Genomic DNA, 25,783 nt, shown 5'->3' on the forward strand with positions numbered 1-25,783 from the left:
TTACTGAGAGAAGGAGAAACATTTGTATCAGTGAGACTGACTACAGAGTCTAGAAATACACCCATTAGTAATTGGTCAAGTAATTGTTTTTTAAAGATTTTATTTATTTATTTGACAGAGAGATCACAAGTAGGCAGAAAGAGGCAGGGAGAGAGAAGGGAAAGCAGGCTCCCCGCCGAGCAGAGAGCCCAACACAGGGCCCGATCCCAGGACCCTGGGATCATGACCTGAGCCGAAGACAGAGGCTTTAACCCACTGAGCCATCCAGGCGCCCCTGGTCAATTTTTAACAAAAGTTCTAAGGTAATTCTATTTAAAAAGATATTCTCTTCAATAACAGAGGCTATAACAATTGGACATTCGTATATAAACAAATGACCTTCAACCTATAATTCATATCATATATAAAAATTAATGCAAAATGGGTCATACACCTAAATGAAAAACCTAAAACTATAAAATCTCTGTAACCATGAATTAGGAATGATCTTCTTAGAGTGAATACAAGGAACATGAACTGTTAAAAAACACCTGACAGACAAGACTTAATCAAAATGTAGACCTATGGTCTTTCAAAGATCAGGATTCAGAAAATGAAAAGACAAGGCAAACTGGAAGTATTCGCAGAATACATATTTGATAAAGAACTTGTGTCCAAAATTTAAAGAACTCTCAGAGTTCAGTAAGAAAAAACAAAAAACAAAACCAATTTAAACAGGAAGGAGGAAGAGATGGCAAAGATATACAAATAGGAAAGAAGCATTCGGAAAAATGCTAATTTAGTCATTTGGGAAACGCAAAATAAAATAATAGTAAGCAGTAGATACCACTGTATATCCATTGGATTGGTTATTTTTTTTAATTGATACTGCCAAATGACCTAAGGATGTAGAATAAATGAGATCCTCAGACACTGCTGATCAGAGTGCAAAATGTTACTGACGCTGGAAAACGGTTTGTCAGTTTCTTATAAAGTAAAACATTACTATCATGGCACATAGAAAAATGAACAGAATCAATAACAGGAAATTTCAATATGGCTGTCAAATGCAAGATCGTTTGAAATTGATCACTGCAATTGATCAACTGATCATTGAAATCAGTAATGTTTCTCCAATAATAAAACAACTACACTTAGGAAACAAAATAAATAAATATAAGAGCATTTACCATAACAAAAACTACATGGTAGCTAAGAATACAAATGATCTGTACAAAAAAAAAAAGCTTAAATCTAATAAACACAGATGTTATAAACAGAGATATTTCATGTTCTTGAATGAGAACACTTAACAAGCATATCAGTTCTCTCCCAAATGAAACTATAAATTAAATGTCACCTCAAATTCCAGCAAAAAATTTTTTTCCAGCTAAAATTTTAAGATAACTGATTACTCACTCTAAAACTTACAAGGAAGAATAAAAGTACATCAATAGTTAGGTTATTTTTTTTTAAAAGATGAACAAAAAGTGGTTTGTTCTACTAGACATTAACATACACTAAAATGCAAAATAACTTAAAAATATTAGAGTATGGGGCACATGAACAGATAAACAGACCAATGGCACAAAATAGGGACCAAACAAGCAGACATATGCATACCCACATACACACCCGCACACACACACCCTCTGACCCTTCGTTTCTGCTCCTGGCTTTATTTATCAAAGACAGTCAACCACAGGTCTGTCAGAATCATGTAAGTGTACATGAGGATACAGATAAAACAAGATGGTTGTTGAGTCGTTCACTGCTGAAGGTGGGGGAAGTTGAAGTGTGGATTCATTATAGTCTTCTCTCCACTTCTGTATCTGTTGAAAAATTTCTGTAATAAACCCAAATACCAAAGCAAAGACCAAAACCAAAGCATATGCTGCTTCAGTGACCCCCTAAGGTACTTAGATACAAGGCCCTTGCGTTGGGGGCTAGATTCCCAGAACTGGAAGACATGGCCTCTAGCTGCTTAAGGAGCAAAACCTGGGACTGAGCCCAGGTGCCCGAAGACCTGTACACTGTACCAAAAAGGCTAAAAGTACTCCACTCAGCCCGCTTAAGCAGTGAAGACATTAAGCTCACATCAAGGGCCTTGAAAAAGAAAAGAATAAACCGCTCCAACAAATAGTTAAAATCCATGGCCTACATACCTAAATTTGTGGTCCTAGATTTAATGGTGTGGAATGGTATGAAAACTCGAAAGTAAGAAAACAATATAAAAGCCTGTCCAGGACAACAAAGACCCCTAGGGACTCAGCAGCAAGAAAAACAAAGTTCCTCTGCAGGGATAGTTCATGAGGGCTCCAATGGCTAATAAAAGGCTCTGGAAATGAGCTGACAATCAAAAATCACAAACCACAGGAGGCAGAAGCCTGCCTTGAAGGAGAATTTGACCACTGGAGAACGAGAAGTAACAGAACAATGTATAAAAGTGTAAAATGATTACACATGATCTTAAGGGAACGGGAACAAAAATGTAAACAACAGAACAGACCAGTATGCCTTCATCTCCAGAAAAATCAGAAATGGATCTGCACTGTCCTCTGAGCCAACACCCAGTCTGCCAGCTGTCTGTCAGGACCGTTGAGCTCTCTTACCTCCCTGACTCCATCTCCTACTAACTCTCCCCCGCCCCCAACTCTGCTCCAGCCATATGGTTGCCAGTCATCCACTGGAGGGCCTCTCTGCTGGCCTCCCTTCCTTGTGCCTGAAACATACTTCCCCCAGACTGCCACATGGCTCACTCCCTGACCCCTCCAGGGCTGTTCAAACGTCCCACGCTCCCTGAGGCCATTCCTGACCAACCCCACTCACATCCTGGCATTCTCTGTCCTGGCTGACTGGTTAGTTGGTTTTTTTATTTTTCACCCAGCATAGATCACTACCAGACCTACTATGTATTCTCCTGTTTACTGCCTTCTACCCCCAATTAAAATGCAAATTCAATGAGAAATAGTCTCTGTTTTGATCAGTTCAGGATGCTTAGAGCCCAGAACAGTGTCTACCATAAACTTGGTGCTCAATACATACTTGTGGAATGCAGAAACGGGGAAATTAGAGAAAGATGATCATTCTTGTAAACTACGTGGTAGAATTCTCTCATTCACTCATGCATGGATATGTGCACACTCAAACATTTACTAAGTAGTTACTTTATACAAGGAGTATCAAGGTATTCCTTTCCTTACTGTGGAAATTCTTCCTTCTCCCCTCTGCCAAAAAGATGAAAACTGACTTTTCACCAAAAAAATTTACCACAAAATGCCAGTATATTTTGTAAGTTATTAAAAGTACACAGACAGTATAACAAAAATCACCTTTCACGGTTCAGCTTCCTGTTCCTTATTTTAATCTTTCCTTAGAATGAATTCATGTGTGTGTCCATATCAACAACACCAATTTCTATATGACTATCGCTAAGGACAACTTCTTGTCTCCTACTTACTCAGTTTAGGGGCTTTGAGAATATTCTACTTATTGTTGATACCTATTATCTATACACGGTTTTTGATACAGAAATGCTAGAAGGTATTAAAATCTACTACCCTATCTGTGCCTAAGAATTAACTAAGGTACATAATTTAGGAGGACAAAAGCTGCTGACTGTACCATGGGATTATAATATCCACCTCTGCTAATTTGCGATTGTTTTCTCAGAAATAGCTACAGGCACGTGCATTCTGGTAAAAATGCAGCCTGTGCCTCATTCAAGTCTTCAGAGACACAAAACACTAAACAATATTACTATATCCCTTTGAAGAAAATCTCTGCTCATAATTCTCTTTGATTAGCCCAATAATTTTCAGATGACACGGAGTATTTTTTTCCTTAAGGTTACTGTTGGGACCAAGCAGGACATTGCCTCACCTTGCTTAGTTACAAGTTTGGAGTTGTGCTGTATTAAGTCCACTCATAATAAGAACCTAAACTTATTAGATTTGTATCATAGGAGTTTCACAATTGCTATACCTATGGTATCTGAAATACTATGTCATGTAGTTTAGGAAAAGATAAACACACATACACAATACCGGTTTTAAATTCTATGGTATATCCTCTCCAAAAAATACTCACTGGGTATCCAAGCTGTGCTATTTGTACAATTACAATATGTCTCTTTCATTTATCTGATTTCACTGTATGGTCCACATTTAATAACTTTCAGAACGGGCTTACAGCTTCTATGACCAAGCGCTGCCTCACGCTGCCATCTAGTGGTTTACAGTGTAACTGCAGGCAAAGCCTATTAAACTGTAGGTGTGGGGCCGGCCCCTGGGTGCTCAGAGTGTAAAGTGTCTGCCTTTGGCTCAGGTCATGATCTCCAGGGCCTGGGATCTAGCACCAGGTTGGGCTTCCAGCTCAGTGGGGAGTCTGCTTCTCCCTCTCCCTTTGTCACTCCCCCTGCTTGTGCTCTGTCTCTCTCTCTCTCTCTCAAATGAATAAATTAAAAATCTTAATTTTTAAAGAAAAAACTGTGGACTGTGCTCTTTCTGAAAAATAGCTTTAACAAAGAAGCTTCAATAATCCATATCAAAGTTCTGTAAGAACTGTATTATATAAAATATATATATATATTGTACATTTTAGTTTACAAATGCTTCAAAGAGGTCATCCTACCAGCTTTTTATCTAGGTCTAGTCATTTTACCCTTATTTTAATGGTGTCAAGATTTATTTCCTTCTGTCCCTCTTTAACTATCTATAAAGTATTTTCTGGAAGAATATTCTTGAAAAATTTTGAAGTACTCTGCTCATAAGAAAGCAAAGTCAATCATTTAGATTATACAGAAAAATAACAGAACCTCTTCATTTTACAAATAGTGTTACCTCAATAGTGTAATAACTCCATACTGCATTGAATAACGTCCTCGTTATTTTTTTTTTAAGATTTTTATTTATTTATTTATTTGACAGAGAGAAATTACAAGTACACTGAGAGGCAGACAGAGAGAGAGAGAAGGAAGCAGGCTCCCTGCTGAGCAGAGAGCCCGATGTGGGACTCGATCCCAGGACCCTGAGATCATGACCTGAGCCGAAGGCAGCGGCTTAACCCACTGAGCCACCCAGGCACCCACGTCCTCGTTATTTTTTATTGAGGTAGAATTGATATAAAAATTATAGTAGTTTCAGGTGTACAACATAATGATTTGATATTCATATGTATTACAAAATGACCACCTTGGTTAAGTCTAGTTATTATCCATCACCATATTTAGTCACAAAATTTTCTTTCCCTCCTTTTTAAGGAGTTATTTATATATTTTTGGAAAGAGAGAGAGAGGGAGAGCAGGATTGGCAGAGGGAGTGGAAGAGAATCTTAAGCAGATTCCCAAAGAGTGTGGAGTCAGATGTGGCGCTGGGTCTCACAACCCTGAGATCATGACTACAGCTAAAATTAAGAGTCAGATGCTCAACTGACTGAGCCACCCAGGCGCCCCCAAAATTTTCTTTCATATGAGAATTTTATTATGAGAATTTTAATATCTACTTTCTTAGCAATTTTCAAATATGAGATACAGTATTTTTTAAATGCTTCATGAATTTGCATGTTGTCCTTGAAAAGTCATGCTAATCTCTGTATCCTTCCAGTTTTTACACATGTGCTGCCAAAGTGAGTACTACAATGTTATTATTAGCTGTTCACTACAGTGTAGCTTACATAACCAGGAGTTTAAGTAATTGAAAGTTTGTACTTTTTTTTTTTATATTATTCATTTATTTGACAGAGATCACAAGTAGGCAGAGAGGCAGGCAGAGAGAGAAGGGGGTTAGCAGGCTCCCCACCAAGCAGAGAGCCCGATGCAGGGCTCGATCCCAGGACACTGAGATCATAACCTGAGCCGAGGGCAGAGGCTTAACCACTGATCCACCCAGGCACCCCTGAACTTTGTACCTTTTGACCCCCTTCACCTATTTCTCCCACCCCATCAACCCCTGCTTCTGGCAATCACCAATCTATTTACTGTATCTTATATAAGCTCAGTTTGGTTTGTTTAAAATTTCCTATTACTGGGGTGCCTGGGTGGCTCTGACGTTTAAGCATCTGCTTTTGACTCGGGTCATGATCCCGGGGTCCTGGGTTCCCTGCTCAGTGCGGAGCCTGCTTCTCCCTCTCCCTCTGCTTGCCATTCCCTCTTCTTGTGCGCTCTCTCTCAAATAAATAAAATCTTTTTTAAAAAATAGAGTAAAATAAAACCAGGCTACTGAGTAAGATCATAGTATCTGTCTCTCTGACTGATCTCACTCAGCATCATGCCCTCAGTGTCCATCCATATGGTCACAAAAGGCAGATTTCTTTCTTTTTAACTGACTACTCCAGTGTGTGGCGTGAGTCTCACGGTACAGAAGAACCCAGAATCAGAGACGCTCCGGGTGTGAAGGGCTTTCACGGGGGCCGGCTCCTGCTCCCTGCTCCGCCCGGACTTCTGGACGACAGCCCGCCCCCCGCTCCCCCAGGCACAGCGCGGGCGTCTTCAGTGTCCCCACTTCAGCATCTCCCAAGGGGATCACTTTGCCCTGAGACCCCGAGTGCCAAAGAGTGACTCCTGACCCAGTCCAGTAACTTCTGTAGCATCTCCCTGGTCTTAAGTCGCCCTCGGCCCCGCTCCACCCCGTTTTCAACTCCACATTCCTGCGGCCTCCTCCAGCGACCGAAGACTGCTCTCCCGCCCCACCTGCCCCGTCGGGGATACACCGGCCGCTCTCACCTGCTCCTCACGTGCAGGTCCACGGCCCCGCCCTGCCCCGATGCCGCCCGGGACCACCCCATCGGCGCCCGCTGCCCCGGAAGGCGGCGTGCAGCGTCCCCGAGCACGTCAGCCATAACCGGCAGGCGCGCCGTGACGTCGTGAGGTCATGACGTCGTGAGGCCATGACGTCACGACGCCACCCCGCAGGCTTCCTCCGGCTCCTCCACACGAAGGAGCCCCAGCTCGGCCACCCAGGGCCCCACAGCTGCTGTCTGCAGGCTGAAGCGAAGGACCTGACGCTCCCTCTCTGGCGTGTCACATGCCGACTGCAGTCCTGCGCCTCGGGCCGCCTCAACCAGCTCACGTGGCAGAGCTGCTGCTCTTTGACGACATGACTAGCAGTTGCCCCCAAGTCGATGTCTCCCTTCTCTCTAGGGATTTGGCTGTCTTGCTAAGGATTGTTTCCCAGCCCGCCCCCCATGATTAGGTGAGGTCACATAACCAAGAGCTTGCCAAAAGCGTGCGAGCAGCATGACATCTACAATCTCCAAAGCACCCGGCGGAAGAGCGATCCCTCATCCTGGCCCTCCCTCCTATCTCCTCCATGCGCGCTGGCAACGGAAACGACGGATCCTACCAGCTCTGCCCCTTCCCGATTTTCCTGAACAGAGCTCGCCTACCCAGCACGGGAATTATGAAGAGGGACAGGCCTCTGTGTCTCCAGCCACTGCACTCAGGACTTCGCTGTCCCAAGACAGCTCAGGGACACCTGGTGGCTCAGTCCGCTGAGACGGACACCTGGCTTCAGTTCAGGTCCTGCATGACCTCACGCTCAGGTCAGGATCTCAGGGTTGTGGGATTGAGCCCCCTGTAAGGACCCACACTCAATAGGGGGTGTGCCTTAGAGTCTCTCTCCCTCGGCCCCTCCCCCCATTCGTGGAAGCGTGCCCTACCGCTCAAATAAATAAATCTTTAAACATACACACACACACAGACACGAGCTTAGCTTCTACCAAGACTAAAAGATCTTCCCAGCTTTTGTAATTTGAAATTTTGATGAGCAGACATGCTACATTTTTATAGAAATCATTGATAAATATCAATCAGGATGGGCAGAGAACAAAAATACTATAGGAATGGGGCGCCTGGGTGGCTCAGTGGGTTAAAGTCTTTGCCTTTGGCTCAGGCCATGATCCTGGGGTCTTGGGATCAAGCCCCGCATGGGGCTCCCTGCTCAGCGGGGAGCCTGTTTCCTCCTCTCTCTCTCTGCCTACTTGTGATCTCTGTCAAATAAATAAATAAAATCTTAAAAAAAAAAAACTATAGGAAGGTAAATGCCATTCTTCACTTTCATATTACTGTAATAATAGAGACAAATGATTTCCAGAGCATAAGAAAAAAGCACCTACAAGTGGAAGGCTCTGAAGTCAGCCAATTCTACAACAGAGCTTGCTTCTGCCTACCCTATTTTACACCCTCCTGGATGGAAGAAAGCTGCTGGGCACTACAGGTACTCTTCAGATTAAATCACTGGGAAAGGTCCTTTAAAAACACGTGGATTTTACTTAGGAAACTCTACCTTAACATTAAAACATTTAAAGCTTTTCAATTCATCCTTATCATGAGAACATGATACAGGATAAAACGAAGCCAAAAAAAATTTCTGTACACTACAGGGCACACTCAGTAAAAAGCAACCTATTGAATAAGAGGAAATATTTGCAAATCATACACCTATCTGATAAGGGATTATTATTTAGAAAATATAAAGAACTCCTAAAACTCAACAAAGAAAAACCTGATTTAAAAATGGACAAAGGGGGGCGCCTCGGTGGCTCAGTGGGTTAAGGCCTCTGCCTTCGGCTCGGGTCGTGGTCTCAGGGTCCTGGGATCAAGCCCCGAGTCGGGCTCTCTGCTCAGCGGGGAGCCTGCTTCCTTCTCTCTCTCTGCCTGCCTCTCTGCCTGCTTGTGATCTCTCTCTGTCAAATAAATAAATAAATAAAATTAAAAAAAAAAAATGGACAAAGGGATGCCTGGGTGGCTCAATGGTTAAAGCCTCCACCTTCGGCTGGGGTCATGATCCCAGGGTCCTGGGATCAAGCCCCGCATTGGGCTCTCTGCTCAGCAGGGAGCCTGCTTCCCCCTCTCTCTGCCTGCCTCTCTGCCTACTTGTGATCTCTATCAAATAAATTTTTTTTTAAATCTCTAAAAATGGACAAAGGACATGAATAGACATTTCTCCAAAGATATACGAATGGCCAATAAGCACATGAAAAGATGTTCAACATTGCTCATCATCAGGGAAACGGAAATCAAAAAAGCACAATGAGATACCACCTCACACCCATGAGAACTGCTACTATCAAAACAAAACAAAGTAACAAGTGTTGGCAAATGTGGAGAAATTTGTACCCATGGGGGCGCCTTGGTGGCTCAGTGGGTTAAGCCTCTGCCTTCGGCTCAGGTCATGATCTCAGGGTCCTGGGACTGAGCGCCACATCGGGCTATCTGCTCAGCAGGGAGCCTGCTTCCCCCTCTCTCTCTCTGCCTGCCTCTCTGTCTACTTGTGATCTCTGTCTGTGAAATAAATAAATAAATAAAATCTTTAAAAAAAAAGAAAGAAAGAAAGAAAGAAACTTGTACCCTTGTACATTACTGGTGGAAATGTCAAGTGGTGCAGGCGTTAGAGAAAACAGTGTGGCAGTTCCACAAAAACTAAAAACAGAATTACATGATCCAGCAATTCGACTTCTGGATATACACCCAAATGTTCTCGAATACTCATGTTAATAGCATTAGTCCTAAGGGCTAAAAGCTGGAAGCAACCCAAGTGTCCATCAACAGGAGAACGGATGAACAAAATGCGGCAGATTCACACAACTGGATGGTCAGCCCTAAAGAGGAAGGAAACTCAAACACCTGCTACAGCAGGGATGACAGTGAGGACATTGTGCTCAGTGAAGTAAGCCAGTCACAAAGGACAAAAACTGTATGACTCCACTTAAGTAAGGAGGAATCTAGAAGGTAGAAAAGGTGGCTGCCAGGGGTGAAGGGAGAGATGGGAGTTGGCTGTTTAATGAGGAGAGAGTTTCAGTTCCAGAAGAGGATAGAAGCTCTGGAGACTGGTTGTTCAACGGTGTGAATGTACTTAACACTACTGAACTATACACTTCAAAGTGGTTAAGACAGGGCGCCTGGGTGGCTCAGTGGGTTACACGTCTGCCTCCGGCTCAGGCCATGATCCTGGGGTCCTGGGATGGAGCCCCGAGTTGAGCTTGCTTCACCCTCTCCTCCCCACTCATGCTCTCTCTCTTGCTATCTCTCTCTCTCTCTCTCTCATAAATAAAAAAGATCTATTTTTTAAAAAATGGTTAAGACAGTAAATTTCATGTTGTTTTATTTTCTCATAATTAAAACATTTTATTTTATTTTATTTACATTATTTATTTGACAGACAGAGCAAGCAGGAGGAGCAGGAGAGGAAGAAGCAGGCTTCCTGTGATCCCAGGAGCCCAGGACCAAAGGCAGACACTCAACTACTGAGCCACCCACATGCTCCAAAACATTTTAAAAACCATATCAAATTTGTTCCAAGGCCACCTTTACATTTAACTCTTAACAGAATATCAGGCAGAAATAACATTTAAAATGGAATCTTCTCACGGCCCTAGCCCAGGGATACAGGTCCTACAGAGGAAAATGGTTCCTAAAAAAGACAACATGCATTGCGGGAAGATACAGTCTATAAGCCAAAATATTTTGTTAGAGGAATGAGGACATGTCAGTTACCGAATACTACTGAATATAGAAATACTTAGAAATTAACATTAAAATATTTTTATTACCTTCCACCAATTAATAGCTTTCTAAATTTTTTATTTCAAAAATAAATAATAATTTTATTTCAGTCTCAGTAAGACTTCAGATCAGGTAAATGTGAAGCTCAAGGGCTCCAAAAACATGTGATCACCTGTAGGTGGCAATAAAAGCACAGCGTTCCCGTCACTGCAGCGATGAGATAACACAGGAGCCATCTACACTACTTCTCCCACGGAAATAAATGGTCTGACCTTCTCCCACACAACAAATGTTTCTCCTGGCCCAAACACGTCCCCCCCGCCCCCCAGGGCTGGTACTCTCCACCAACCCCAATCTCTGTTTTTGGCTCTTTCTTTGTGATCCTATCTACCTAGAAACGTGCGGTATTTGATTCTGGGGACATGGTATCGTTTTCTTTCTTACAGAAGAAGAAACACACAAACACTAGTCAAATCCATGGCCTATTTCCCAAGGGCCTACTAACTGGGGAGGCTTCTGTTGGGAGCTCTGAAGCCCCGGCGGACGGGGGTGCCGGGGGCTCGTTAACAAGACAGACGCACAACATGGAGACCGCCACAAGACGAGGGCGTGCTGTCGAGGGAGGGACAGACACTCCAGGCACCTCTAGCCCCAGTTCTAAAACCTCTGATTACTGTTAGGAGAGTGAAGCCCACACTGAAGCCCACACTAGAGGCAGGATGAAGCCGCCCAAAGGTCTGCATCCCTCGGTCCAAACACCCAGCCCCGCAGGCGGCTGATGGCCGAGGACGGCACTACCCGCCGGCTCCCTTCCCCTGCCTGTTAACATTCTTTTAGACTGTGTAGCTTGCAGGTGGCAAGAGGCCGTATGAACCGAAGGTCATACACTTCTCATCAAGAATACCCACACAAGGGGTGCCAGGCTGGCTCACCTGGCAGAGCATGTGACTCCTGATCTTGGGGTTGTGAGTTTGAGCCCCACACTGTGTGTGGAGCCTATTAAAAATTAAATATATATATATATCCACAAAAGAAGTATAAGCATTAAGACGACAGCAACGCTGCAAAAACTCAACTGACTCATCACTGGGACCACATTAATTCTTCAAGCATAAGAGGGAGAGTGCTGGCAAAAAGCTCTTCTGAGTAACTGAGAAATCAGCAGAGCTTTATTACCAAGGAAACAAACAGCCCGCACATCTCTGTGTCCTCCTCTGCAGGTTGATTATAAGGTCTCCATGAGCTCCTCCACCACCAAGAACGACAGATCTCCGGGGAGAGGGTGGGGACCAAGTGACCGACAGAGGGCAGCCTGAACCTGGCTTGTTCTCACAGCCGCACCTGCTGCCTGCCCTGTGGAAAAGGACGGGTTACAGGACAAAGGTCAAAGCAGACAGGCAAATTAGCTGCGATGGCCCAACAAGCTTCTAGAAACGGATTACTATGCTTCCCTTCCCCTCTCTCTGCCTGCCTCTCTGCCTACTTGCGATCTCTCTCTCTGTGTCAAATAAATAAAATCTTAAAAAAAAAAAAAAAAGATTTAGAAACGATTACCATATAAAGAATGAATAAAATCGGGGCGCCTGGGTGGCTCAGTTGGTTGGGCAACTGTCTTTTCGGCTCAGGTCAGGATCCCGGAGTCCTGGGATCGAGTCCCGCATTGGGCTCCCAGCTGCATGGGGAGTCTGCTTCTCCCTCTGACTTTCTCACCTCTTATGCTCTCTCTCTCAAATGAATAAATAAAATCTTAAAAAAAAAAAAAAAAGAATGAATAAAATCAAATCTGTTAAGAGGAGTCAAGTTGACTTAAAGATAAATGGAAAATGAGGTAAAAAACCACACACACTAAAGACCACCACCACAACAGGAAATGGGGACGGAGGGCAAAGGCCAGAACCACGCACAACCCCTCAGGGCTTTGGGCGCTTTGCTTTGGAGGTGACCCCAGACACCTACACATACGCTGAGGCTTCCCCAAATGCATCCCAGACACAGTGAGGTTTATGTGCAGCAACATGAGGGCACAGAGCCCCAGGTTCTGGCCCATGTCTCTCCCCTGGTGCCCTACAAAAATTCAGAGGGAGACAAAGAGAAAATATCACAATGGTAAGAACACCTTAGAGTTGTGTGGTGCCAAAGGTGGAGGCCTTTCCAGAAAGACTTACCCAACTTCCCCTTTCTTCCACTTGTGAAGAGTGATGATCAGAGAAATGAACTTTTTTTTTAAGCTAACTGGGCCAATTAATTAGTAGCAGAGGTAAAGCTCCCACACTAACCATTCCCAGTCTGAAAATTCCCAGGAAAAATTACAATGTGCCACAAAGGAAAAAAGGGACATTTCAGGCAGGAGAAAGACAAAGAGAACTAGTATTTTGGTGTCTAAAACATGCACTTTACTTACATAAGCTCTAAGGAATGAGATGATTCACAGGTAAGAACCAAGACAAGGTGCTTAAAAAAAATTACTCGTAGAAACAGTTTCCAAGAGTCAGAAACACCCAACCCAGTCTCTGCCAACTCAAAGCACAAGTTGAAAAAAACAACAAAACCCTTCTTGAATACGAAATGTAACACGCACACTAAAAAGTGCAGCGTGCTGGGAAGTCCGTTTGCTCCTTTTCCCTTCTCCACCCTGCTCTGTCCAAGAAGGGCACAGATGGCAACGGAAGGCTCCGGGTCTCCAGCTCCACTGTGTTCTGCTGGTGGCGGCCTCCGAGCAGACTTGAGCGGAGAGAAGCCCAAGCTGAGCGACTTATTCCTGTGGTTCCCTCTTGCAAGCTTCCCTCAACAGAAAGTCACCACTCTTCTCCAAGCAGGTTTCCCTCCCTCCACCTTCTAGTAACCTCTCATGCCCTGGATCTCTTCATCCCATAGGGGCGGGGGTCACCACAACGCCACCGTCCTGCCGGTTTCCTCTTTCCTGACGAGGCGCCAGTCCTGTGTCACGAGGCCCTTACAAATGAGCCCTCCTTGACTCATCTTAAAACACCCTTACAGATACAAAGACGGAATGAAAATAAAGTTAAATGAATGATCACAAAATAAACACTAAAGTTATGAGCACTTAGGTCAATAACTAGAATTGCCAGCACCCCAGAAGCTCTCCGGTATGCCCTCCTTTTCACGGTATGCACCCACAACCCTCCAAGGAGTTTCAGCACCTAAGCATGAGACCTGCGAAATCTGATTTCAGTTTCTCTACTTTTTGGAATTCACATAAATGAAATCATACAATATAAATTCCTTCACATCTGGCTTTTTTCACTGAACTCTATATACCCAAGATTCACTCATGTTGTGGCATGGGCCTGCTATGGGATTCATTTCCATTGTGAAAAGCAATGACCTGTCTATCTACACAACCATCTGTTCATCCATTCTACAGCTGAACATGTGGTTGTTCCAGAGCTACTAGAAACAATGTCACTGTGAACATTCTTATCTATGTTTCCTGAGGCCCAGAAGCTCCCCATTCTACCTAGGAATGCAATCTGAGTCAGCAGGTAGCTGTACTTTCATTTCACTACTTAGTAACCAACTATTCTCCGAACTGAGACTCCCACCAGCAATGCACAAGAATTTCCAGTTGCATTCTGGAATATACTATTTCCTTTAACTGTGAGACCTGAGTCTGTAGAAGGCCACTACGTACCTCACAGGAACCAGAGAGTTCCGTCCTCAGGACTCTGGGTCTCTAGTCGGCTAGTGCGATGTCACACTGATAACTCCTGGCATGGGGTCCTGCAGGATTTCAGTGGGTCCAGGATTCATTTCACTGTTAGGTGGCAGCCTTCTGCTAAAATCCTCTAAGGGAGAGAATCTTTACTATCTTTAAGGAACTCTACTTTCATTGCTGATTTAGGTCTATTTTAACTAGAATTATAGATCGCTTTGGTTAATGTAGGCTCAATTTGTTTATTGTGAGTGAAGTAACTGCTTGATTCTCTATATGCTTGTGAAGTTTTTCAACTGTACAAAAATTGCCAAAGAAAAGGAATTTGGGAATTGCTAAATTTGTAACACAATTAAGGAAAGCAAGTAAAAAGGAGGTTTGTATCAACTTGGCCAAAGGACTGTATCTATAAGGTGCTGACACTTTTGTAAAAACAGATTTAGACAAATAGTACCTCCATCTTCTTTATCCAGAAAACACCACTCAATATAGCTCCCTCATTAAAAGTAAACAAAACACAAACACACACATGCATACACACAAAACAGAACAGTCTGTGGAGATAGAAGTTTGACAGAGAAAGGGGCAGGGCAACAAAGATTCTATAACCTCAAAGTGGGAAACCGTTTGGGTCACCAAACAGTAACCACCCTGGTTCATGGCACTCCTCACTTCCCGCACAACCCTCTTCTTGGGGACAGGCGGGCTGTCTACCAACGACTCCAGCCTTCTGGGTAGATGGCCACCCTCACTGGAAGAAGCAAACATTAAGAACAGTGATCCCTTCCCCAAAACGCTTGGGTAAAGAATCAGCAAGACCCCTGCCCCTTGCACGTGCGATGATAAAGAGTACATGTGAACGACAGGAAATAGAATCTATCTGTGGTTTGGACAAATATAACTGGGACTCACTGTATAAATCTATGAACTACATCCTTCCAAAGAATTATGAAATTGGCCTAACTAAACTATATTCATTCAGAAACTGGGCTCAAGTGCTAAAATAGAAATTCACTGACCTCTAAACCAGGATTTAAGAATGGAACGAAAGCAAATCATTTCACAAAGCGAAGGGAAGTGAAGCCCTTGGGATATGTGAAGTCCTTCCTCGGCAAGGTAACAAACGTCTCTTTCCCCTGTATGCCAAAGTAAGCGAGGAAATACAGCGGCATGAACAGTACCAGAATGAGAGAAGTTCTACTCTAATAAAAAACGTCATTAAGCTCAAGTATTAAAAAAGCAAACTGGAGGGTCACCTGGGTGGGTTAAAGCCTTTGCCTTCAGCTCAGGTCATGATCCCAGGGTTCTGGGATCGAGCCCCACATCTGGCTCTCTGCTCAGCAGAGAGCCTGCTTCCACCTCTCTCTCCATCTGCCTGCCTCTCTGCCTACTTGTGATCTTTGCCGGTCAAACAAATAAATAAAATCTTAAAAAAAAAAAAAAAAAGCAAACTAGACACTGTAAGAGCTTTTACTTCTTGATCCATTGTTTACTCACTGCCAAATGGTTTGGGGGAATTCTTCTCACTGTCATTCTTTTTTACAACCAACATAAAGGTGTTGTGGAGGACCAGGGACACAGGGAACAGTGAAAAGCACCACAGGGCTCATGGAGAGGAGAGGAGGGTCACTGCCCTGAGCCTGAGTGTCTACACTGGCCTGATGATTGGCAGGCCCCCTCCCTTAGGAGGGTCAGGGCATCCCTGATGCTGTCACCCGGCTCAACAATCTAGCCGCGACTCCCTCGACCCTCCACTTCTTCGCCTGCATTTTCAGTCACGCATCCCACCAATATTTATTAAATGCTTGCTACACACACACACACACACACACACACACACAAAACACAGGCCAATCTGTGAAGGAGAACAGGGTAGGACATAGTCCACAATAATACTCAGGCCGCCACGGGGACAAGAACCAAGTGCCAAGGAACCTTACAGGGAGAATAACCAACCCAGCTCCAGAGGCCAGGGAAGGTTTCCTGGAAAGGGCAGCATGGGAACTAAGACCCCAGGACACACAGCCACTGGCCAAGCCAAGAGATGCTACCGTTGGTGGGACAGCACACAGAAGGCAGGGAAGAGCCAATGCAGAAGGTCCCACGGGGGTAAAACAGAAAGGACGTTGAGAAACAAGAGCTGATCTACCCTCAAGCTGCGCATCTGCGTCTCTCTGCAAGACTGGCAAGTCCGAAGAAACCAATTTCCCTGTTTTCCATAAAGGACTCCGACCTTAATGAGCTACACGCCATCACTGCACCAGCTGATTTTAGCAGCAAAGAGAGCGTTAATCAACACTTAATGAAAAAAACCCAACTTGTGACAGGGTATATGAAATTAAGGCAATGGAAAGACTGGATCTGCAGGTATGAGGGTCCTACTCCAGCTGAAACAGCAAACTCCTGAGCTGCACACGAAGCAGAAACCCATGCGTAAAACCCGACGAACGTAACGGAGCGAGGAACGAGTCCTGTCTGGTGAATCTGCCAACACCGTCACCTCGTAACGAGCTGATTCCAGCAGCCTGGGGTGAGGGGGAGACCTGGGGGAGGCGTGGCTGTGGGTCTGAGTTCCTCAGCGAGGGACTGGCCCTCCTGGGCTTTGCATCCCTGTCCACACAAGGAGTTGCTTAGGTTGCTGTCAATGCTTCTAAAACCCATTACTACAATGATGACAGGTTATCATAGTCAAAAGTACTTAATCCCCAGGGTGCCTAGGTGGCCCGGTGGGTTAAAGCCTCTGCCTTCAGCTCAGGTCATGGTCTCAGGGTCCTGGGATGGAGCCCCGCATTGGGCTCCCTGCTCAGCGGGAAGCCTGCTTCCCCCTCTCTTTCTGCCTGCCTCTCTGCCTATGAAAAAAAAAAAAAAAGTACTTGAGCACCTGGGTGGCTCAGTGGGTTAAACCCTCTGCCTTCAGCTCAGGTCATGATCCCAGGGTCCTGGGATCGAGCCTCTCTGCTCAGCAGGGAGCCTGCTTCCCCCTCTCTCTCTGCCTGCCTCTCTGCCTACTTGTGATCTCTGTCAAATAAATAAATAAAATCTTTAAAAAAAAAAAAAAAGTACTTACTCCCCAAAGGCAAGAATTTAAATAACTTTATAAGTCACAGGCTTACTATGGTTTTATCCATAAAAAAAGAACATGGACAAAAAGAACATGAGCCCTCAAGCTGTCTTAAATTCAAAAAGCAAATAGTGAAGTTCATGTACCCTTAAAAAGTTGACAAATCATGCATCACCAAAAATAAAGATAAGTAAAATTTTAATACAAGCAAATGAGATAATTTTTTTTAAAGAAAACAGAAAGTAAAAAGTTTAATGTAATGAGGCAGGCGAAGACGGGGTGCTCACTTCCCTTCCCATTGGTTTCACTTCCCTTTCGAGGTTAAAATACTCCCAACATGCAAACTATTCCACTGAAGAATTCCAGTCCTTTCATAGCAATCTGCAGAGATGTTTACACAAAAGGGATTATTTTAGACTTTCATGTGACAGAAAAGGATAGAATGCATTGGGGGATTAAAAAACAAAGTAGGGGGTACCTGGGTGGCTCAAGGCGGTTAAGAATCTGACTCTTGATTTCCACTTGGGTCATGATCTCAGGTCGCGAGATCAAGCCCTGTGCTTAGGGGGGAATCTGCTAGAGATTCTTTCTCCTTCTCCTTCTGCCCCTCCTGCCCACCCACCTCCCACTCACTACTCTTGGGGGAGAAAAAAAAAAGCAAACCAAAGTGCATAAATGCATATGCAAGACAGAAGCAAATAACCGAGAACCCCAATTTTAAACACTCAGAAATATCTTAACAATAAAAGTGGGTATTTTAGGATTTTAGGAACTTTGTGGTGAAGGGTTAACTCTGTTTCAGAGTTAACAAAGTTAACAAAGTTCCAGGCACTATGTTAAGAACATGGGATTTTTCTGATTTAGGGTCACAATCCTACCAGATGAGTATTAGTTCTACTTCAACTGTATAGAGACTAAGTAGGTACAGAGACTCAGTGGGGTTAAGTAACTAGACAAAGTCACACAACTTAAAAAGTGAAGAAGCTATACTATGAATCCCATCCTAATCAACATCAAATCTCATTCTCCCTTTCAGCATCAAAGTAAACGACCTGAATACATTTTCCTATTTTTGTCTGATTCTCTTAACTATATGCCCTCATTTCAGGAGGGGTTTATGCTAATCATGACTTCATAAACAAATCATTTGTGAGAGAAACCACATCCAGGGTAAAGTCATAAGTTGAAAAAGCCTTACTTGAGAGAGTACTTCCTGAAAGAGACAAACCGACAATTACAGCCGAGTGAATACCAACTCCTCTGCCAAGTGTTATATTTGAAACAACTGTGTAAATGAAAAGAAGACCTCAGACAAAAGAAATACTACATTTCTTAAATATACCATTTTTAGAAAGAGCTATTTTAACGCAAGATACTTTTTTTATCTACCTGGATATGAAGAAATATGTTCCTCTCTAACATAGCCATTTGATGGACAGGAGGTAAGTAGCATTTAGTTAATTTCATCACAGATTATCACCAAGTAATGCTATACTTAAGAGGTACAAACTTCCAGTTGTAAGTAAGGATGGGGATGAAAAGCACAGAATGGGAAAAGTGGTTAATAATATTGTGATAACTTTGTATGTAACAGAAAAAAAAGTAGTGCTATACTTACTAAGTTTCAAAATAATGTTTTAATAATATATTACTGACACTATGCTAGCAAAGGACCTTGAAATGGGTTATGCTGTCATCTTCCTGCACTATTAATGTGATTTTAAATTTATTTACAACATTGTTTTACATTAACAGTAACTATAATTTTTTTCAACTTAAGGAAAATGCTATGATAAATCATAAGCATATTTAGGAGTCTCTGTCACTTGGTTTCAATTACACTGTTTCACAAGATGTACTTAAATGCTTTCCCCCGGCCCCCCGCCAAAAAAAAAAAAAAGACTATGGGGAGCCTGGTTGGCTCAGTCAGTTAAGCATCTGACTCTTGATTTCAGCTCAGGTCATGATCTCAGGGTCTTGAGATCAAGTCCCGTATCATGCATAATCTGCTGGAGATTCTCTCTCTTTTTCCCTCTGCCCTTCCCCACTCCCCCCAATAAATAAATCTTAAAAAAAAAAAAAAAAAAAAAAGGACTATAGTTACTGAATCTAAAGTTTTTAAAACTCTGACTTGAAAGCCAATCACTCTTTAATAATTATCCAAAAAAGTATTTGTGTGTACAACAGTACAACCTGTCTGGAAATGCCTTTAAAACATGCATCACATATATTCTGTCAACTTTTAGCAAATGAATACAAGTGTTGATGACATAAAAGCAGCTTGAGCCCAATGGAGGTTAAAAGATTTACTCAGAAAGTGTTTGTGGGGCACCTGGGTGGCTCAGTGGGTTAAAGCCTCTGCCTTCGGCTCAGGTCATGATCTTTGGGTCCTGGGATCTAGCCCTGCATCGGGACCTCTGCTCAACAGGGAACCTGGCTCCCCCTCTCTCTGCCTGCCTCTCTGCCTACTTGTGATCTCTGTCAAATAAATAAAATCTTTAAAAAAAAAAAAAAAGTGTTTGTAACTATGAAATTTACAGGCCAAATTCAGGGATAAGTTTGGGGGAAGGGAGTCCAGAAACAATATCAAGAGAAAAAAACATACAAAATTTCATTTTTATTAGAACTGCTACTAATTAAAAATTCAATGAAAATTTGAGTCAAGTCTCCAAAACGATTTTATGTGTAACACAGGTGATTTAATTTTTCTATGTAGTACTTTACTCATTTGATAGGAATTAAAATTCTAGTCACACCAATATTTGGAAATTTTAATTAATACAGGTTATTAATATATAGAATTCTAATCCAAAATCATATCTAACCTAGATACTTGGCAAACCAGCTGTAGTCAAGAAGGAAGGAAAAAAGGGAGAAGGGGAGGGAATGGAAAAATGAACTTTCACCTTGTGTTTGTTCACAGCAATTGCTCAGATTCATTTTATTTATTTATTTTTGCTCAAATTAATTTTAAATTATCAATAGCCCATGATGCCACTAACCAGACTGCTGCTAATCACCCCCACAGTTCTCACTAAAGAGAGACTCAGGGCTGAATTAGAGACAGCCCACTCTGCCAAGTGACATTTCTGAAGGAAACTTTTCTTACACCTCCATGTTTCAAGGGGATACCACAAGATTCCATCTCTTTGAAAGCAAGGTTATTTTTAAAATCACTGTTGTTAACATTGCATCACGGGTGATGGAATCACTCTGAGGGTCGATGATGTTTATAATCACAGCTAAACTCCTTTCCATTAGAAATGGACACTGTCTTTTTGGTGATAGGAATTAGTTTCTGCATACACCTAAAGTTACTGAATTATTTCTAATTATTAACTACTTATCTTTGATATTCCTCCTTGAAATTTAATTTGACGAGTAATACTTAAGTTTCTCTATCTAGGTAGAGTGAGGGCATGAGAGTTACTATACTAGCAATGTCCTCTTCTCAGGGTGTTGCTTTCTGTGCACACTACTGACATCCATTTCTAGGACACTGGTAAACACCATCAGAAAGAGAGCGTTAGGCACTTCAACTGTGCATTAAAAACTCATCTATTGTTGTAAGAGTCAAGTTCTTAATCTGTGGACCATGGCACAACACACTGCTGTTTCTAGATCTATGGTAATTGAGAAAGAACATAATACTATGAGAAAGTGTTTCCACTTAAAAATAAATAGGTTTAATAACTAACCAAGCAAATATTCATTGACAAACCAGAAAGTAGCTGCTGTGGGTCCCTCCTTCACTCATCCATCAACCTGGCAAACATTTACTTAATGAGAATTCCAATGGATACAAGAAGCAGTGGGGATACAGTAGGCAAAAGGGAAAGTTCTTATTTTCAAACGAGGATTACTGTGAATTAACCAGTTATGTGGTTCCTTTATTAGTTTTCTAATATACATTTTATATACTAAAACTATATTTAATGAGTAAAAATTCATTTTTCAGATATTACTAACAGGTTATAAAACATTTAAACAGAATAAAGATGAAAAAAAGTAGCAAACTATTTTGTAAGATTCAAAATTCAGAATGGCCTTCTCCCAATAAGTCCCAATAAAAAGATGTTTACTGTAAGAATAATTGCTACCCAATTCCGCACTACAAGAAAAATCATTTAAAAAATGTTATTCTTTAGGGGGAAAGGGAGTGAGCAAAGAGAAAAAAAAAAAAGAATAAATATGCCAGTGCTTTATAACTCACCAGACCATTTTAATAGGTTAGTGCATGTTAGTAACAATACCTAGGAAATGTATTTCTTAATAAATAGTAAGACACATATGTTGACTCCACAACATAAAACACTCTTACATTTAAAATCCACTGACATGCCAAGTCAACTATGAGAGAGTTCAGCATTTATTTTTCAACAAAGGGTTTTATTCCTATTTTTGTTTACTATTTTGCAGTTTCTACGTGCCGTTCCCCTAACAAACTATAAGATGACCACTCCTCACAATCCAGCTCAACCTAGCCCTCCGAACGACTCACACCCAGAAGAATACAAGATCGCAGCCCTTGTCTTCTACAGCTGTATCTTCACAATCGGATTATTTGTTAATGCCACTGCCTTATGGGTTTTTAGCTGTACCACCAAGAAGAGAACCACTGTGACCATCTATATGATGAACGTAGCACTGTTGGATTTAATATTTATAATAAGCTTACCCTTTCGGATGTTTTATTATGCAAAAGGTGAATGGCCATTTGGAGAGTACTTCTGCCAGATTCTTGGGGCTCTCACGGTGTTTTACCCAAGCATTGCTCTATGGCTTCTTGCTTTAATTAGTGCCGACAGATACATGGCCATTGTGCAGCCAAAATATGCCAAAGAACTTAAAAACACAGGCAAAGCGTTGCTAGCATGCGTGGGAGTCTGGATAATGACCCTCACAACCACTGTCCCACTTCTGCTGCTCTACGAAGACCCAGACAAAGCCTCTGCACCCCCGACCTGCCTGAAGATTTCTGACATCATCCACTTAAAAGCTATTAACATGTTAAACTTCACTCGACTGATATTTTTTTTCTTGATTCCCCTGTTCATCATGATTGGGTGCTACTCAGTCATCATTCATAGTCTCCTCCACGGGAAGACATCTAAGCTGAAACCAAAAGTCAAGGAGAAGTCTATAAGAATCATCATCACACTCATGGTACAAGTGATCGTCTGCTTCATGCCTTTCCACATCTGTTTTGCTTTCCTGATGCTGGAAGGGGAGGAGAACAGTTACAGTCCCTGGGGAGCCTTCACCACCTTCCTCATGAACCTCAGCACCTGTCTGGATGTGATTCTCTACTACATTGTTTCCAAACAATTTCAGGCTCGTGTCATCAGCGTCATGCTCTACCGCAACTACCTTCGGAGCGTGCGCAGAAAAAGCTTCCGCTCAGGTAGTTTACGGTCACTAAGCAACATAAACAGTGAAATGCTTTGAACGATAAGCAGGGTTTTAGTTTCTTTATATTCACTTTACTAACTACCCTAAGGTCAGTGGATATTCTGTATATTACCAAGTCCCTTCTCGCCTGAAAAAAACAAACCTAAAAACACTTTTGTGGGATCTATTGTGTGACAACATAATTAAATATTCTTAAGTACTCTAACGAATTCATTATTTTTTAAAAATATTTTTATTTATTTATTTGACAGACAGAAATCACAAGCAGGCAGAGAGGCAGGCAGAGAGAGGAGGAAGCAGGTTCCCCGCTGAGCAGAGCCCGATGCAGGGCTGGATCCCAGGACCCTGAGATCATGACCCAAGCCAAAGGCAGAGGCTTTAACCCACTGAGCCACCCAGGTGCCCCTGAATTCATTATTTTTATTTTCAAAACTTGTATGAAACATATTTGTGAGTTACTGAGAGAAAAATATGCAACTTGTATTTCACAATCAAGCCTTATCTAAATACATAGTTGACAACTTTTTGGATTTAATTCTATGTGCAAGTAAGTCGATGTCAATCAAGTCAGTAGGCCAAAAAAAAAAAAAAAAATCCACTTACTGTTCGAAATAGTTTAAATTATTAAATTATAATTTGATTAAGCCAAAACCAAAGCTCCCTTTGGTTTAATTTACACTCAGGACTGACAATCTAAATCTTATAATAGTTTGTCTTCTAAACACCAAACTTCCAAGATTCCTACACAAACAACTATATTCAACCCATCACTGTAACTTGCCACCAACCAAAATTAGCAGGAGCCATCACCTCAAGGGGCCTGCAAAGGCAATCTCCATTAGCCCTCCCCTACTCTGAATTCATTTATTTATTTATTTATTTATTTATTTATTTGGAAACAGACTATAGTCATTCAATAAACACTGAGAGCCTACTGTGCACCAGACTCTACTTACAACCAATGCAAGAGATCTAATCCCAGACCCTATTTCTGCCCAATAACCCAAGTTCATTTCTCTGACACAAAGTTTCTGCTGTTAGGTAAAATATATTTCTCCAGTATAAACAGATTGCTCTTTGTATTGACTAAACATCACATTACAAGAAGACGATTTTTTTCCCAGGCCATACATCACAGTGTAAAAGCTCTAGCCAGGGACCTTGGCTTCTTCCCCCAGCCTTGCCATTTAATTTCCCCTAATGAAGTAACAAACCAAGTAACTTCCCTATTTAAAAAGAAAAGAAAGTAAACTGTAATCTGTAAAGCACATAGTATTCTAAATATTATGGAAATTAGTCTACCTTAACTTCCTCTCTGCTAAATCACTTTCATTACTCTTAACATGATCACCTCCTAATGGGACTAAGAATCAAATAAATGCATTAGTTAGAAATGGATTTCTATAATTAACATGGGTAAATTCATATTCTTAGGGGAAAAAAAAGGAAGGAGCCTAATCATAAAATAGTGTTTTAATACTAGAAGATCCCTTAGATGACCTTCTAGTCTAACTTGTCTGTTTTATATATAAAGGAACTAAAATCCCATAAGGTTACGTAACTTGCTCAGTTGAAGAACCAGGAGTAGAAACCAAGTTCCTGTTATGTCAACCACCAATTCTCAATAATAAAAAGCAAACAAGTTCACAGAACATAAACATTCTCAGACCTACAGAAGGTAAAGGCGTCAAGGTGGTACTAAGACGCAGTTTCTCCACAAAAAGAAAACTACTTGAAGTTTTTAGCTTGAATAGTCAAGTGAGCAAGATACTTTAGCAAATATCTTTTAAACAAATAATTATTTCTGAAACATGGGAAATAACTCTTATATTTGATACGGTTTAGTCTACTCTTATGTACTTTATTATTTCATTATTTTTATTTTTAAAAGAATTTATTTTTAAATTCAGCCAGTATGGGGCTCGAACTCACAACCCTGAGATCCAGAGCTGCATGCACCACTGACTAAGCCAGCCAGGAGCCCCTTGGGTAATCTATTAAATGGCAAGTTCTCTGTAATGGCTTTTCTTGGTGAGAAGAACTTAATTTGGGAGCACAAAATCCAAAAAAAAACTTTACTGACACAAGTGAAAATATATGTTATGGTTCTCACAGTAAAACTATAGATAATCTAAAGCACAATTTAAAAATAATTTTATTAAGCTATAATCAGATGCATTTTAATATGATGTGTGAAAATTCAAAATTCCACTTATTCTGGAGAGTTCTGATTCTGAAAAACAATATAACAACCATATGTAAATACTAACAACTAAAAAATAATAGGTATTTAAGGACAGTTGTGTGATTGGAATGGGTGTCTAGAAGCACCTAATATACCTTGCTTTTAATGGTGTTATCTTTACTTTCAAAATATAATGATCACATTTTCTGAATTTCAAACAACAGTCTTGAGGATCTATTAGATGCTACATATAATTTCTATGCAGAACACTATAAACGAAATGAACAGGCCTATGGTTCAAAGACCTTACCTTACAGTCTTATGTGGCTACACTTGCAATCAAGGCTATCCAGTCAACATTACAGATTGTAAGGCAATGAGCACATAAAGTGAAACTAGTTCTCCCTCAAACAGCCAGGAAGATGGCATGGAAAGCCCAGGTAATAATTACAGTGACAATGTAATAAATGCTAGGGATCTTAATAAATTTGCTGGAATGCACATAAAAGAGCAATTACTCCTCCCAAGGGCGACAGGGTGCAGAAAGAAAACCAAGGAGGCATGAGAATACAAATACATAGCATGCATGCTAAGAGAGCTGAAAGACCGATGGAGTGACTTGAAACACTGGACTGGGGCCAGATTATGAGGGCTCTGATGGGAAAGAAGAAAACCAGTATGAGGGGTCGGGGTTGTCACCACTAGGATGTTTGCACGAAAGAGCTCACTTAATTCTTTCCACTGCCTGGGAAGGAGAGAGTACTGACTCTCAATTCACATTTCAGATAAACTGAGCTCAGCCAGGGAACTTGAGAGAAGTAACTTGCTCAAGATTTGACACAAGGAGTTAAGCGGGAGAGCTGTGATGTGCGATCTGGCACATCTGACGGCGAAGCCTCTGCGGTCCCGCTATTCCAGACGTCTCTGCTGCCACCTTGAATGAGGCTGATTTTACTTTGAAGGAAGTGAGGA

General features: G+C 41.9%; 2 protein-coding genes and 1 long non-coding RNA gene across 3 annotated transcripts in view; 1 reads left to right on the forward strand and 2 right to left on the reverse strand.

The window, feature by feature from the left end:
• The window catches only part of UBAC2 (UBA domain containing 2), a 173,073-nt gene that overhangs the window by 112,328 nt on the left and 34,962 nt on the right, over positions 1-25,783 (reverse strand). The gene's annotated exons all lie outside the window — the stretch shown is intronic.
• On the reverse strand, positions 249-18,323 carry LOC116574436. The gene is made up of 3 exons (XR_004279311.1): positions 17,918-18,323; positions 13,844-13,846; positions 249-274 (listed from the first exon to the last, which is right to left on the reverse strand). It is a non-coding gene; the product is annotated as an uncharacterized LOC116574436 (long non-coding RNA).
• GPR18 (G protein-coupled receptor 18) lies at positions 18,408-22,763 on the forward strand. The gene is made up of 2 exons (XM_032315190.1): positions 18,408-18,656; positions 21,634-22,763. The coding sequence occupies exon 2, from the start codon at positions 21,667-21,669 to the stop codon at positions 22,660-22,662; it is 996 nt and encodes a 331-aa protein (XP_032171081.1). The 5' UTR covers positions 18,408-18,656; positions 21,634-21,666; the 3' UTR covers positions 22,663-22,763.

The sequence above is a fragment of the Mustela erminea genome, chromosome 15 (genome assembly GCF_009829155.1).
Source record: "Mustela erminea isolate mMusErm1 chromosome 15, mMusErm1.Pri, whole genome shotgun sequence".
NCBI classification, from domain to species: domain Eukaryota; kingdom Metazoa; phylum Chordata; class Mammalia; order Carnivora; family Mustelidae; genus Mustela; species Mustela erminea.

What these genes read in the sequence shown, in the direction of transcription:
- GPR18 (XM_032315190.1), top strand. Translation starts at nt 21,667, where the DNA reads ATGACCACTCCTCACAATCCAGCTCAACCTAGCCCTCCGAACGACTCA.